The sequence below is a fragment of the Sceloporus occidentalis genome, unplaced genomic scaffold (assembly GCF_023333645.1).
Source record: "Sceloporus occidentalis isolate IW3139 unplaced genomic scaffold, rSceOcc1.0.p SCAF_339, whole genome shotgun sequence".
In the NCBI taxonomy this organism is placed as follows: Eukaryota; Metazoa; Chordata; class Lepidosauria; order Squamata; family Phrynosomatidae; genus Sceloporus; species Sceloporus occidentalis.
In genome coordinates this window covers 359,869-375,859 of record NW_028317319.1, presented here as the reverse complement: position 1 = coordinate 375,859, position 15,991 = coordinate 359,869, and the positions used below count along the sequence as shown (strand labels likewise).

The window sequence follows — 15,991 nt, the reverse complement described above, 5'->3', positions numbered from 1 at the left end:
TATACCTTGCGTGACCTGTTTGACTAGACACCAAGGAATCTGTAGCACGGGGGGCACGCCTGGGGATCAATTGGTAAGCTTAAGTGGCATATAGGCGTATAAGGCATATCTGGGGGGGGGGCAGAGTGCATAAATGGTGGGCTGGTTGGGAAATATAAACAAGCAATGCATTTTTCTCAATCATAGTTTTTAGTAAATATAGTCAAACGTTTTCCCTATAGGGTAGTGTTATATTCAGGTGTTTTCTTTTTTCCTAAATGAATATTCAAATATTGGGGGGTTATAATCAGGATCATCTTATAATCGAGCAAATACGATATATTCTAATATCATGCAATGACATGCTCACACACTTTAACTACATTTACATAAACATCTTTGGTCCAGCTTAATTTGCCTCCCCTCCCTTTTACTTCACATGAAGCATTGTCTTCATGGGCTGAAGTAGGAAGCAGAGGGCAGCACCAGAGACTCTGGGATTAAGTATACTTCATTCCCCAGTCAGGACCAAAAATACTGGCTTCATCCGCCTTACCCACCCCTTGCAATGCCCCTGGGCTTAAGTGAAATGTATGATAGCATGAAAGTGTTTGGGAATTCTACAGGGATAGTTTATTAGATGCCCCAGGGAAGAACACAAAATCTCATTGGTGAATGGTTTGGAAATCCACCAGATTTCCAATGTAAAGCTGCTGTTCTTACACAAAACATTAGATGCGTCCTTTAGCAGATAAATAATTGTGTTCTTCACTGATGGTTTAATCACATTAATAAGAAAACACATAAGTGTGGCTCCTTTTGTGCCACATTACATTTAAAAGGACGGTTTACTGTACCTGACATCCCCCCTACATAATGTTTTTCAAAATGAAAAAAACATCTGATGCAGACTCTGTAGGCCTGAATCTGCCCTTCTCCTTTGTTGTCTGATAGTTCTTGGCACTAATTGGTTGCCTGAAGTAGCCAGTCAGTGGCAAGAAAATGCTTTCATCATTGAAATCCACCTTTCAAATTCTACAGAATACCCCCATGCATTTAACAAAACATGAACATTTAAAAGGACCTTAAGTGTCTCTTTAAATTTTACTGCAGAAGAAAAAGAAAAATGGGAAGAGTTGGACATTCAAGAGACTAGTTCTGAAAGTGTTCTAGAAAGCAGGCTGCACCTTTAGAAACAGTATATATATGATGGACAAAGAAACCTGAATCAAACCCACTGTCCCATGTGTCCGTCTTTATGAAAGATACAGTAAAACTAGGACCGAAATCCTCTTATCCGTTTTTGTTCATGATGTTCTTCACTAACAGGTGCATATCATTTTTGGTGGTTATGCAGGTATCACCCCGATCTGCTATAAATACGTCACCATCACCTAAAACATTTGGCCACATCCCATGTCCCCTAGTCACACCCATAAACACACTAGTCTATTCACAACAGGGAGAGTTGCGGTTCTCACTTCATTACTCATTATGAAAGGCCAGTACTGATGGTAGTTTACTTCTAGAAAGGGCTGAGATGGCCCTGTATAATTTATAATCCAATGGGTGACTGAAGAAAGTATTTAAGTATATTTTACAAGGCCAGCTGCATTAAGGTAAATCTTCCAAATTTTACCCCTTTCAAATCATTCTTATTAGTGTAATAATGCCTACATTAACAATGATCCCCAAATATATTTCCTATACTATAACATACCCCTTACATCTCCTCATCTAACTCTCCCATTTTCTGCAAACATGATTTAAGTGATTCTGCTCCCACCCAGTGGAATGTTCTACCTTACAACACCCATATCTCTGTTCACTTCAAACATTTAAGCATTATCTCAAAACAGAGTACATATTTTCAGGAAAGCCTATGATATCAATTGTTCATAGCTAGCACCCTTTCTGTAGCTGAAATCTACTTTACATTGTTGCTACAGCAAACAGGGCTTTCATACCTCATGCTTCTAAACATCATTTATTTACTGGTGTATACAGTATATTCTTCCTACTGCTTGGTTCAATGACTGCCTCCTGGCATTTCCCATATGCACAAACTATGGGATTGGTCTTATGCATGCACATGCTATCACACTCTGCAGCCATACAGTAAGACACACTCTAACATACACTTAAATAAACATAAACCCACACACACCCACACTTACACCATATACTTGCACATACACTCACTCTAACACTTTTCACATATACATTCCAACATCATACACATGCAGACACTCTAACATCACACACTTACATACACCCTCACTCTAACATCATACACTTACACATACATACACACTCTTCTGCTTAAACATCACTACATACTCCTTGATCTGTTGATCCAGTGGCTGATCGGCTGCTGCAGTGTGCCATCAGCCACTTCTATGTGTTTCTCCTGTCACCTGTCTTAACCCCTTAATGACAAAGCCCGTACTCAAAATGCATTGTTTTCAATGGGTTTAGCGACCTTGTCTGCAAGGGTGCCTCGTTGCCTAGTCTAGCCCTGGATCCTAGACCCTTTCCTCTGTTTCATCTATTGTACTATATTTGCAGAGCTGAATTGTGAGTTTGGTAAAAATCACCGCAGAGATTTTGCAACTTTCTATGGACTATATATTTAGAAAATTGAGCTTGGATTTTGATTTGTTTTTGTTACTGTTTTATGCTACCAGAATGCTTTCAGTTATATTATACAGTGCTTTAGGGATTATCTATTATTGAGAATGCCCTTGTAAACCAGGCTTCAGCACTGCGTCCTGTAATTGTTTTGTGAAGCATAATCACATATAAAATCAAATAAGTTCATCTGTGCAGAATGTTACGCAGTATATATTTCTGTGAGGAAAATATATTTTTACCGTGAAATGTCTAGAAACAATATTATTTTAATTAAAAATGTTTACACGTGAGAGCGAAAGTGCAAATTGGGAAGAAACACTGTTCCTGGTCAAGGAACAGAGAGGAACACAGGCAGTGTGTGCTCTTCCCCCACACATTCCAGCTGCCTGATGTGATGTCATTTGACTCACAGGAAGTGGCAAAGCACGAAAGGGGTGGGGGGTGGATCTGGTACTTTATATACTGCAAAAGAAATCTTGTAACATCGCAGACAGATGAAAGACGGTAAAATAAACTATTTAACCTTCATATAAACAGTAGCTTGTTGCTTTGTCTAATTATGTGTGCTTTATCAAATGGTAATCAAAAGTGTGTGGAGAGAGAGTGAGAGAGAGAGAAAAAGAGAAAAAACAAGAGATAACTATTATGTTGTGAGAAAGTTCACAATGCATCAGCATTTCTACTACGGCTACAGTTAGTGATCAAAGATGTATAACAAGCTTATAGCTTAGTATTCTTTATATTGCAGGTAATATAGTATGTCTGTGCTATTAAGCAAATCCAATACTTATTGTTTTGTTACTTATTATTCTGATTGGGTGAACACAATTTAGCTGTGGTTAAAGTTTTTTCCAGGCATCGGTGAAAAAACTTTACTGAATTGAAATTTAGTTTCAATAGTTGTGCATCACTTTTGAAACACTGTTCTTTTTAACAGCCACAAAACATCTGTGTTTCATGCACATGCAAGTGTATGATTCTGTGTTGGGACCTCGTGAACAGGCTGGTATGCCCAGTGGGTTATTTAGGTGGGGTGTTGCCCTAGGCCTGACCTCCCTACAGCAGGGTTTCTCCCTCTGATGCCATATGACACCATATCTCAGTGTTATGCTCAGATGCAAACACAGCACAAGTTAAGAGACATTACAGAGGTTGTGCCAGCTAGGCACAGTCCTCTCTAATAAAAATGGGCTGGTTACAAGAGAGACCTAAAATCTCCCATACTCTAGAGCCTTTAGGATAAATGGATTTAAACACTCCTCTAAGCTTGCGGAGGATTAAAGGAAAATGACTGTTTATTATATTTGTCTGGACTCCAATGTTTACTTCATGCAATTTGGTGAATTCTTTTAAATTGTCTAATGCACGCTTAACTATGCTTCCAGTACCATGTAACTCAATCTCGCACGAGAGGCAGCCAGTCACACATATGATTTTGCTTGAACGCTGATCGTGCTAATTGTACTCTTATTGATTTCAATGGAACAATTAACATATCTAGCATGACTGTGTGACAACAAAGTTTCCAATATATATGCATATACGGTAGTCATTTTACAACTTAATCCTACTGAAATGTAAACACTCAACACACAAACAAGGCACAGATTAAGAGGTAGTACTTAACATCAGTGCATTTTTAAATACAAATAGTGGTTATTGACAATTATTATCAAAACTGGTCTATGCTCCTGACAAGTGGAAGAAATGATTATTTAAAAAAAAGAGAAGTCATCAGTCCAAATGTGTGCTATGTTTTATTAAATCAAGGTAAAATTGACATATCAAAATTGTAGCGATACACATCTAACATGAATACATCACATTCATTATTTTTCACGCCTGTCACTAATGATATACCTTTTAATCTTATTTTGTTGAAAAAAAATATTTAAAAAGTGTCTAACATGTCAATATAGTTTTTTAAAAAACGTACTTGCTCTGAAAAATGAAAAGAAAGACATAGCAAAAAAAGTGCTTTGGTCATGTAGTATAAATTAGCCTTGGTTATTAAGTGGTTAAATGATATTGAATGTATAACTACATCGACATTAGGTAAGATAAGGGCGTATGTGTTATACTGAGTATCTTTCTAATTTGTTTTGACCTCTTACATTACTCTCCATCCTCAGATGAGCTGGTTTCACATCACCAGGAGCATCCGGAACAAGTGCAGAGTGTGGATTGCAGAGTCTGTGGTGACAAAGCATCAGGGTTCCATTATGGTGTACATGCCTGTGAAGGCTGCAAGGTATATGATTAAAAAAAAAAAGTATGACTATGGTCTGTTTTTGTAATCTATTGATTAGGTAAGTAAAATATAATAAATAACCAAGTAACTTATATAGTAAATTAGTGATACTTTATTCTAAAGGATTAACACTATGACATTTAGATTTCTTTTTAAACTCTGTTTTAAGTTTATATCCTTTGTTATGATGTTATAGTTAGCTACTTAGTACTGTAACTTTGCTATAATGATTTTCCTATGTTCCACTAATTTAGCCCACCAGCCCGGCCACTTTCTCCACCGTTAAAGGTCACTTGTCTCTCACACAATTTCAGACTTCTCGAGCAGCATGGCCGTAACTGCTCCAGGAGGATTAGTTGTAGGGTGGTAGCTTGGCAGCCCTGCATCCAATTCTGGGTTCCCCTGCTGCATGCTCCCTGTCAGAGGCTTCAGAACTTTCTCCTGTAGGCTTCGTGGCATACCACGCTAAGAGTTTCTCTTAAACCCTCTCATAGTTTGTAATGTCCTTGTCGGGAACGGCACAGTACGGCTCTGTGGCTTGTCTCATTAATTTGCTCCTAAGAACTATTACCCAATGTGCCATTTCCAGATCCCGCAGAGCACATTGCCTCTCAAAATCTTGAAGGTAGCCAATAATATTGTTCCCTCCATCTAGGAAGGTCTTAAAAGCGGAGTAGGATAATTTCCTCCCCCCGTCTGCCACTGAACCTTGTAACGATGCAGCCTCACCGCAGGGGGTCCACCCCACTGTTCCCTTGTCTTCATCGCCTTGGTGGCTTGTACCATAACCATAACAGAGTATTACCTCAGTTGATTGGTCTGGACCCAGCAGGGACAGCCTCCATCGCATGCCCTTTTGAAACTCTGTTTCCTCTGACCTTGCCGCTGATAAGGTGCTTGATTGGTCACTCTCCATGAGCTCAGAAATGATGACAGGCTTGGTTTTGTTGCTTTCCACTCATCCTTGAGCCCCCAGCAGGTGTTGCGGTTTAGCAAACGGTTTACATACTAGAATGTCTGTTAGGGACGGAGACCATCCCACCACTGCCACCAGATGTGGCAGAGCTCCAAAACTCGACCAGACTATCTTCGCCAAAGTCTCTCCCTTTAGCTCCCCACCCAAACATCAGTCAAGACTTGATGAAGGGTGAAAACAAAGACACTTTATTTAGTTACAGGACACACATTTATACACACAGCCTTTGTTGAATACAATACCCTCCATTCCCCTATATCGCCCAAAGTTAACACTCCAGCCATATGGCTGGCACCCTTCTTCCCGTCCCTTGGCTGTAAAATGTCCTGTGTACAGAAAACCGGGTCCCCCTGATCAAGCGAACCCAAACCCCGTATATCTCCGGATGCCTCTTAAAATTGCCTTCTTTTGCCCTCAGGTATCTTACTGATCTGAGTCTTTATGGGAGAGCGACCACCACTCGAAAGTTTTAGCGAAAGCTAAATCTTGCTGTCCTCCGGCCAGGTGTCAGTAGTGGCATTCCCGACACTACCAGCAGCGATTTGCAGGGAGTGGGAAATAGGGATTGGGACAGTCTTGTAACACTACATTTATTAGAGTAAAATACAATAAAACCAAGTTCTTGTCAATGCTGGCCTGTATTTCTGTATATAGCATTTATGCTCGGTGAGAAAAATAATTTTGCTGATAAATAACCATTATAAAAAGTAAACACAAGTTATTTTATCAATCATTTGTGAAGCAATTTCAAGTTAAATAATTTGAGATTTGTTATATTTAATGTAAATGGCAGTTAGTCCACTTTAAATGTATACTGATAGTGTTGCAGTAACTGTGTATGTATTTCCATTACTTCTCTTCCTTTCACTCTGCAGGGTTTTTTCCGGCGGACCCTCCGGATGAGGCTCCAGTATGAGTACTGTGATCGCAACTGTAAGATCCAAAAGAAGAATCGAAACAAATGTCAGTATTGTCGGTTTAACAAGTGCCTGAGTCTTGGCATGTCCCATAATGGTGAGACCAAGTAGGTAGTATCCATATAGAGCTAAAAATGTCTCTTAATCATCTCATTACTGAATGGTACTAGGTTAGAAATATGTGGGGGGGGTAAACATTCTTACCAACTATTCCAAAACTCTATATTAATATCCAGTATTTTTTGTTTATAAGATAAAATAAAATGATTTAAATTTTTAAGATTTTAAAATGTCCATCTCTTGTTTTATATACCAAATTAAAATACTGAGGATGGATACAGAAGATGCTGACTTTTCAGTATAATCACGAGCCCAGCCCTAGATGGCAATGTGTTGAGGGAGATGACAGAGCTGCCAGCTATTCCTGTTAACATCTGGACATATCAAATCACAAGGAGTGAAACTGAGATCTGTGGATATTTAGTGCTTGATCACACTGTGTATATGATCATGTGCAGTAAATGTGGAACAGTATGTTACATTGCAGAAACCAGCCAGAAACTGCATTTAAGTATTAACCAACATAGATGGCACATTAACAAACACAATGAAAATAATAACTGCACCCTGGTTGGCCACCACTTCACCCAGAGGGACCACCCCATTAAGGAGCTCCAAATAAAAGTACTGATGATTAACCATTTTAATGCTAAATACAGAGGATTAAACATGAACACCTTAAAAAGTCACCTGTACCTTATCAGTCTGTATCATTCTCCTTAACCCCTGTACTTCTGCCAATGTCTTACTTAGATGTTTTGTGGTTAGTATTGCTTTTGACTTGACAAAGGGGGGTTGATATTCTTGAAAGCTTGTCCCGTCTTAATGACAAAGCCATGTACAGGCTCAGAATGCATTGTTTTCAATGGGTTAGGGACCGCCCATTGTCCTTAAGGGAATGTTAGTCCAATAAAAAAGCTGTTATTCTATATGGCAGTACTCATTTTCTTCAGTTTACAAATGTACGTGTGTATATGTGTGTGTGTGTGTATATATATTGTGACAGAAAGCAGGGGATGATAATGGAGGGAGTGTATATATCCCCTTATATTTTGCAGGGTGGTTACCCACAATAGGTTTTCTAGCCCCAGGGAGATGTACTGTTAATATTGGACTTATTAACGTCTGTTGTTATTTGTGTGTTTTGGGTCCCTGGGGTGGAGCATTTGGAGAGTAGGGCGGGCCAGTGCTCCACTCCACAGTTTATGAGCAGCCGAAGACCAGCAGGTGGGAATCCAGTCCGGAGATTATCGGATACTCTCCTAGTACTCACCTGGTTCCACTAATTAATGGGAGAGGCAGTTAAGTAGCCTCCTGGTCTCAGGGCAAAGGAGAGATCATTTGGCTCCCTGAGAGAGAGCTGCCAAAAACACTGACTGCTGCAATTATTGCATATATTGTGTTATTTTGTTTTGTTGGAACGGATAAGCTGTCCAACTGCAGTTAGGTTGGAGTAACTTGTATTAGTTAGTGCTCACAAGAGCGAGGCTTTTTGTTTGATTTATTTATTTTCTGTTATGCCTGTGACGAAAAATAAAAACAGGCCCAGCCTTTTATTTTACCCTCCTCGTGTCTGAGCCGTCTCTGCAGCCTTGAAGACTGTGTGTAAGTAAAGATTCCCGGACAGAGTACCAAAGTGAAGGGGTATTCTGTCACATATGGTGGAGAATGCGGGCAACACACGAACAAGTCGGTAAGGTGTAAAAGAGACTAAAGAAAATGGAGGATGTCATTAAAGCACTTATCCAGTGCACCACAGTGCAGCAAGAAACTAACAAAAGGGCAGCTGAGACTAATACTATACAGCAAGAGAATATCGCTGCACTACAGCAACTGGTGCTAGCCCAAAAAGAAAACATAGAAGCTATGATCAGGCAAGCCGCATTAGCTCAAGCTGAAGCTCATCAAATGCTCAGAGAGGAGCAGCAAAATGCCACTCGTGCCATGCAGCAAGAGATCCAGGTCCTATCTGAAAGGCTTACCAGGGACACCGCAGAAGGACTGCAAGGTCCCAAGGTAATCAGAGCAAGTAACTATCTGCAAAAGATGGTGCCTACAGATGATGTTGAGGCCTACCTTATGGCATTTGAGCGAACAGCGGAAAGAGAAGGCTGGCCTGTGGCTGAATGGGCAAGCTTAATAGCGCCGTTTCTAAGTGGAGAACCCCAAAAAGCATACTACGATCTGGAACCAGACCAAGCAAGGGATTATAACAAGCTAAAATTGGAGATCCTGGCACGTTTGGGAGTCACAGCCGCTATCCGCGCACAGAGATTTCACGCCTGGATGTACAGCCCAGGAAAAGCCGTTCGGTCACAGATGTTTGACTTGATACATCTCGCCAGGAAGTGGTTACAGCCGGAGGTTAACTCATCAAGCTACATAGTGGAGCAACTAGTGATGGACCGATTTTTGAGAGGTTTACCAGTTACTCTCCGCCGGTGGGTCAGTCAGAGCGAACCCCAGACAGCTGACCAGTTGGTTGCTTTAGTAGAGCGGTACATTGCAGCCGAAGAAGTAATCCAACATCCTGCAACGGAGCGACCTCGAAACCTAAAAAGCCCCAGCAAATATGGTAAGACTGCTCCTGGGAAAAGGGGAACTTTTGAAGAGCAAGTAGGCTCTTATAATTCCAGGGACATAACGCCAAGAGAGAGAGGTTTTTTCATGCAGGAAGAACCTACAAGGGACACTAGAATGATAAAATGTTTTAAATGTCGGGCATTTGGACATATAGCAAAAGACTGCCCTGATAATATTGAACCAATGGAGTGTAACTTGGGTAATAATAGGGATGGTTATTCATTATATTCACGATCCGTGTGTTCTGCAAACAAAAGTGGTTGTGAAAAAAATCATCCATGGTGTTCGGTGACTGTGGAAGGGAAAACAGTACAGGCCTTACTGGACTCTGGAAGTATGGTGACTCTGCTTGACAAGTCTTTGGTTCCCGACATTTGTATTGATAATTGTAATAAGGTAGATATCGCATGCATACATGGGGACATACACAATTATCCTACTACTATAGTACGAGTTGAGACACATTGTGGCACAGTAAACTGTCAAGTTGGCCTGGTACCAAAATTAGCACACGACATGATAATCGGTAGAGATTTCCCACATTTTTTAGGGTTATGGGATTCCTCTGAGAATAATGCATCTAGGTTGTCGGATGATTTTCCTTTTGCAGAGATGTTGGTAGACGAGCTGAATAATGATGAGAAGCCTGAAGCTAAGTTGTTATGTCCTATTAAAACACTAGTTGGCGACAATCCAGAACAAACTGACACCTTGAATAGTCCGGAACAAGACATGGGGTTAATTGATTTAGAAGTTAGCCCAGGTAACTTCCATAGTGCACAGTGGGCAGACCCTACTTTATCAGTGGCTAGAAGCACTATTGCAGTAAGCAACGGATCGCCTACTGACCCAGGAAAACCACTTACCTATCCGTATTTTGAAGTTGATAATGACTTAATATATAGAATTGGTAAAAAAGAGGCAACAAAACAGTTGTTGGTGCCACAAAGTTATAGGCGCACAGTGTTAAATCTTGCACATAGCCATGTCTTAGGGGGTCATCTAGGAGTGGACAAAACAAGAGAAAGGATACTCAGAAGATTTTATTGGCCAGGGGTGATTGCAGACATAACAAATTACTGTGCATCCTGTCCTGATTGTCAGCGCACCGCCCCATTTAAAGCATTCCGTAGTCCATTGGTGCCCTTGCCCATCATTGAAACCCCATTTGAACGTATTGCAATGGATTTTGTTGGCCCGTTGGTGAAATCTGCGAGAGGACACCAATATATATTAGTAATATTGGATTACGCCACCCGATATCCCGAGGCGATACCTATGCGTACAACCTCTGCAAAGTCTATTGCCAAAGAGTTGTGGATGATGTTTAGCAGGGTTGGGATCCCAAAAGAAATTTTGACAGACCAGGGAACACCATTCATGTCTAATGTCACTAAAGAGTTATGCAAGCTCCTTAACATAAAGCACCTGAAAACATCTGTGTATCACCCACAAACAGATGGCCTTGTAGAGCGGTTTAACAAAACCTTAAAGGCAATGCTAAGGAGAGTAATTGATAAAGACGGGAAAAATTGGGATTTTCTGTTACCCTATTTAATGTTTGCCATTAGGGAAGTGCCCCAAGCCTCTACGGGTTTTTCACCATTTGAATTATTGTATGGTAGGCATCCCCGGGGGATACTTGACATAGCTAAGGAAACTTGGGAACAAGAAGGTACTGCATATCGTAGCGTCATTTCCCACATAAGCCAAATGCAGGAACGTATGGAAGCTATTATGCCCATAGTACGAGAGCATATGGAAAAGGCCCAACAGGATCAGAAGAATAGTTATAACAGGAACGCCAGGGTTCGGGTGTTTCAGCCTGGTGATAGAGTCCTAGTCCTGGTCCCCACCGTAGAAAATAAATTCCTAGCAACCTGGCATGGACCATATGAAATTATTGAAAGGGTAGGAGAAGTAAACTACAGGGTGAGACAGCCAGGCAGAAGAAGGCCTGAACAAATATATCACGTAAATCTGCTTAAGCCATGGAAGGACAGGGAAGTCTTAGTTGCAGTGGAAGCCACTACCTTTCCCCTAAAGGATAATGTGGAACCAGAGGTTAACATACCAGTAACCCTGTCAGTACACCAGACACGTGAGGTGAAGGAATTTATTAGATTAAATACAGATGTGTTTTCTCCAAACCCAGGCAGAACAAATGTTATAAAACATGATATTATAACAGAACCAGGTAAAAGGATCTACCTCAAACCTTATAGAATACCTGAAGCTCGCAGGGAAGCAGTTAGGGCAGAAGTAAAAAAAATGCTACACCTTGGGGTAATTGAAGAGTCATGCAGTGATTGGAGTAGCCCTATTGTACTTGTACCAAAACCGGATGGTACAATAAGATTTTGTAATGATTACCGTAAATTGAATGCCATCTCAAAATTTGATTCATATCCCATGCCCAGAGTTGATGAGCTAGTAGAAAGACTGGGGAAAGCCCGTTACCTTACTACACTTGATTTAACCAAGGGATACTGGCAGGTTCCGCTAACAGAGCGAGCGAAAGAAAAAACTGCTTTTTCTACCCCCGATGGTGTTTTTCAATATAAGGTTTTACCTTTTGGGTTACATGGAGCCCCTGCCACCTTTCAAAGGATGATGGACGGGTTATTGAAACCACATATGCGTTATGCAGCTGCATATTTGGATGACGTAGTCATACATAGTGAAGACTGGGGATCTCACCTTCCAAAAGTGCAAGCCGTGTTGAATTCAATCCGAGATGCTGGGTTAACGGCTAACCCGAGTAAATGTACAATTGGCCTAGAGGAAGCCAAATACTTAGGGTATTCAATTGGAAGGGGTTTAGTGAAACCTCAGCAGGCAAAAATAGAAGCCATACGCAATTGGCCGCAACCAGCCACTAAGAAACAGGTGAGAACATTCCTAGGTTTAATTGGATACTACAGGAGGTTCATCTCTGAATTTGCTACAATTGCAAGTCCGTTAATAGACCTTACAAAAGCAAAAGCCCCGGTGTTGGTAAAATGGTCCCCAGAAACTGAGAAAGCATTCAAAAAGTTGAAGGAAATCATCTGTACCCAACCAGTGTTAGTAACCCCTGACTTCTCCAAAGAATTCATTTTGCAGACAGATGCATCTGATGTTGGACTGGGTGCAGTCCTTTCTCAGGAAAGCCGAGGGGAAGAGCACCCAATCTTGTACATAAGCAGGAAGCTTAACCCACACGAAAGGAATTACTCTATTGTAGAGAAAGAATGCCTTGCTATAAAGTGGGCGGTAGACCACCTTAAATATTACCTGCTAGGGAGAAAGTTTAGACTGGTAACTGACCATGCACCACTTACAGGGATGTGCCAGAACAAAGAGAAAAACAGTAGAGTAACGCGCTGGTTTCTGAGTTTGCAACCTTATCACTTTTCAGTAGAACACAGGGCTGGATGCAAACAGGGAAATGCTGATGGGCTCTCAAGAATGCACTCGCTGATGTCTATGGTCGCTCACCCCATCAGGTCTGAGCTGGGGGGGAGGATGTGTGACAGAAAGCAGGGGATGATAATGGAGGGAGTGTATATATCCCCTTATATTTTGCAGGGTGGTTACCCACAATATGTTTTCTAGCCCCAGGGAGATGTACTGTTAATATTGGACTTATTAACGTCTGTTGTTATTTGTGTGTTTTTTGGGTCCCTGGGGTGGAGCATTTGGAGAGTAGGGCGGGCCAGTGCTCCACTCCACAGTTTATGAGCAGCCGAAGACCAGCAGGTGGGAATCCAGTCCGGAGATTATCGGATACTCTCCTAGTACTCACCTGGTTCCACTAATTAATGGGAGAGGCAGTTAAGTAGCCTCCTGGTCTCAGGGCAAAGGAGAGATCATTTGGCTCCCTGAGAGAGAGCTGCCAAAAACACTGACTGCTGCAATTATTGCATATATTGTGTTATTTTGTTTTGTTGGAACGGATAAGCTGTCCAACTGCAGTTAGGTTGGAGTAACTTGTATTAGTTAGTGCTCACAAGAGCGAGGCTTTTTGTTTGATTTATTTATTTTCTGTTATGCCTGTGACGAAAAATAAAAACAGGCCCAGCCTTTTATTTTACCCTCCTCGTGTCTGAGCCGTCTCTGCAGCCTTGAAGACTGTGTGTAAGTAAAGATTCCCGGACAGAGTACCAAAGTGAAGGGGTATTCTGTCACAATATATATATATATATATATATATATATATGAAGCATAGAATGATTGAGTTTAGGGATAAGAAGTGTAAAATTGTCATTGTAGCAGCCATTATTTTTTTTTAACTCATGGCAGCTATTAGGTTTGGACGGATGCCGGAAGCAGAGAAAAGACGGCTTGTGCAGAGTCCTGTAGCTGGGGCAGGAGCCAGAGACACTCCTGCTGCTGATCTGGTTGACATTTCTCAGAAAATCCACTCTTCTTACATGAGCACATTTTCCATGACAAAGAAAAGAGCAAGGGACATCTTAACCGGCAGAAGTACCATTTCGGTAAGAGGAAACTACACCACAAATTATGGGAGACCATCAAGGTATTTCTTCTCAATAGGAAAGATTATCCACCCATAGAAATTATTCTGTTTTATACCATATCCATAAGTACCCAATTAAGAATTACATTATATAATACTTCCTGCTTACTAACAGTATGCATTGACGTATCTCCCTCTTTAGCCATTTGTAATACATGACTTGGATACCTTATGGCAAGCAGAGCAAGGAATTGTGTGGGATCAATTGCCCACCCAAGACCCACCAGGGACAGAGGTTGGAGTCCACGTATTCTATCGCTGCCAGTGCACTTCTGTGGAGACTGTACGTGCACTCACTGATTTTGCCAAAAGTGTTCCAGGCTTCAGCACACTCTACCTCAATGACCAGGTCACGTTGCTGAAGTATGGGGTCCACGAGGCCATCTTTTGCATGCTGGCTTCGCTAATGAACAAGGACGGGCTGCTAGTGGCTGGGGGACGTGGTTTCGTCACTCGGGAGTTCCTGCGCAGCCTTCGCCATCCTTTTTGTCATATCATGGAGCCCAAGTTCCACTTCGCCTCCAAGTTCAATGCACTCGAGCTTAATGACAATGATCTGGCACTTTTTGTAGCAGCCATCATCCTATGCGGTGGTTAGACATTCCAAACTTGTCCTAGTATTCTTTACTATACTGGTCCTTTTCTTATTTTCTTGCATACTATTTCTTTACATTTTACACTACTTTCTAGTCTGACCCTAAATCTACATTTGTCCTGGAGATAAAGAACATTAGGTAGTGGATTGCCATTCAGGAAGCAATTTCAGAAAGAGAGAGAGTCATTGAAATATCAAGTCAGGAGGGAATAGGTAAAATAGTGTGTCATCAGTGTAGAGATAATGGAATCCAAAGCAGTGTATTACTTTACTATTAGGAGCTAAAGACAGAGAATTAAAAAAACCTGAACTGAGCCTTGCCATACCCCTACACAGAGCAATAAGAGGGATGAACAAGGCATTTACAAAAGCATACATAAACAGTGGCGAGTTAGGGTTGACAAGGATCAGCCTGAAAGCTAGTGTAATTACTGTGTTAATTGCATACTTACATACATAATTCAAGTGGTTGAAAACTGTTACCGTTGCATTGACAAGGTAATTTGGACACACATAGCCTTACAGAATGGACATATAGGAAGACAATATAAAGTATACCGCAATGCAATATGTTTTGGGCAGAGTACTAAAATGGATGATATTGATAAAGTCATATCATATTAACCTTAACAGGCTATATATTGCCTTACTATATTCTTCTGTTTTATGTTACCTTCACCACACACTTTTTTTCCATGCTTACCTCACATCAGTAATTATAGTTTACATCGTTTCTCTTGCCATTCTCAGCTGCTTGCTTTATCTCTCTGCAGATCGCCCTGGCCTCATGAGTCCTGCCCAAGTAGAAGACATCCAGGAGGGAATTTTAGGTGCTCTCCGAAGTCACTTGCAGATATCTCACCCTGATGCCCCGTTCCTCTTCCCCAAACTCCTGCATAAGATGGCTGACTTGCGTCAGTTAGTAACTGAGCATGCAGAGCTTGTCCAGAGCATCAAACGCACAGAAACCAGTGCATCATTACATCCACTACTACAGGAGATCTATAGAGACATGTATTAATGATGTGTATTTTGTAGTTGAATGAAAAACCATCAAACTGTAAAATTACTGTTTGCTAGCAACCCTTCACTTGATTAGAAGGTAGTATGATGCTTTTGGAGGTTTTTGTGCAGCTAAACAACCAAATATATATATATATAACAAATAGCCCTGCATTCCTACCTAAGCATAAATAAGGTGACAAATATTAGATTCCTAGTTCAAAAATCATGGTGCCTGGTGCTTGGCTAATAGCAAAGTAAAAATAATCTAAAAGTAGTAAAGACAGCACTCACAGTCTTCAATAGTGCTTCATTTTTATTTGCAAAATGCCAAGATGTCAACGTTTCAGTCCACCTCGTGGACTTTCCTCAGGACAAGCCTATATGTATACTTTTATTTTATATATAGGCATGTCTCCACTTATGCACATAAAATAATGTTACGGGTATTGTCCGTTTTCAATCTGACTTT

General features: G+C 41.0%; 1 protein-coding gene across 1 annotated transcript; it reads left to right on the top strand.

Annotated features, from left to right (window-relative positions):
- Nucleotides 1–3,278: 3,278 nt before the first annotated feature.
- LOC149274290 (peroxisome proliferator-activated receptor delta-like) lies at nucleotides 3,279–15,538 on the top strand. Its single transcript, XM_089505680.1, has 6 exons — nucleotides 3,279–3,306; nucleotides 4,746–4,864; nucleotides 6,716–6,854; nucleotides 13,685–13,881; nucleotides 14,065–14,515; nucleotides 15,291–15,538. Exons 1-6 carry the CDS (start codon nucleotides 3,279–3,281, stop codon nucleotides 15,536–15,538), a joined length of 1,182 nt encoding a protein of 393 aa, XP_089361806.1.
- The last annotated feature ends 453 nt before the right edge of the window (nucleotides 15,539–15,991 follow it).

Coding starts and splice junctions, on each gene's coding strand:
- LOC149274290 (XM_089505680.1), top strand. CDS start 3,279: ATGCATCAGCATTTCTACTACGGCTACA. Junction 13,882..14,064: donor CCGGCAGAAGTACCATTTCG/GTAAGAGGAAAC, acceptor CTCCCTCTTTAG/CCATTTGTAATACATGACTT. Junction 14,516..15,290: donor AGCCATCATCCTATGCGGTG/GTTAGACATTCC, acceptor ATCTCTCTGCAG/ATCGCCCTGGCCTCATGAGT.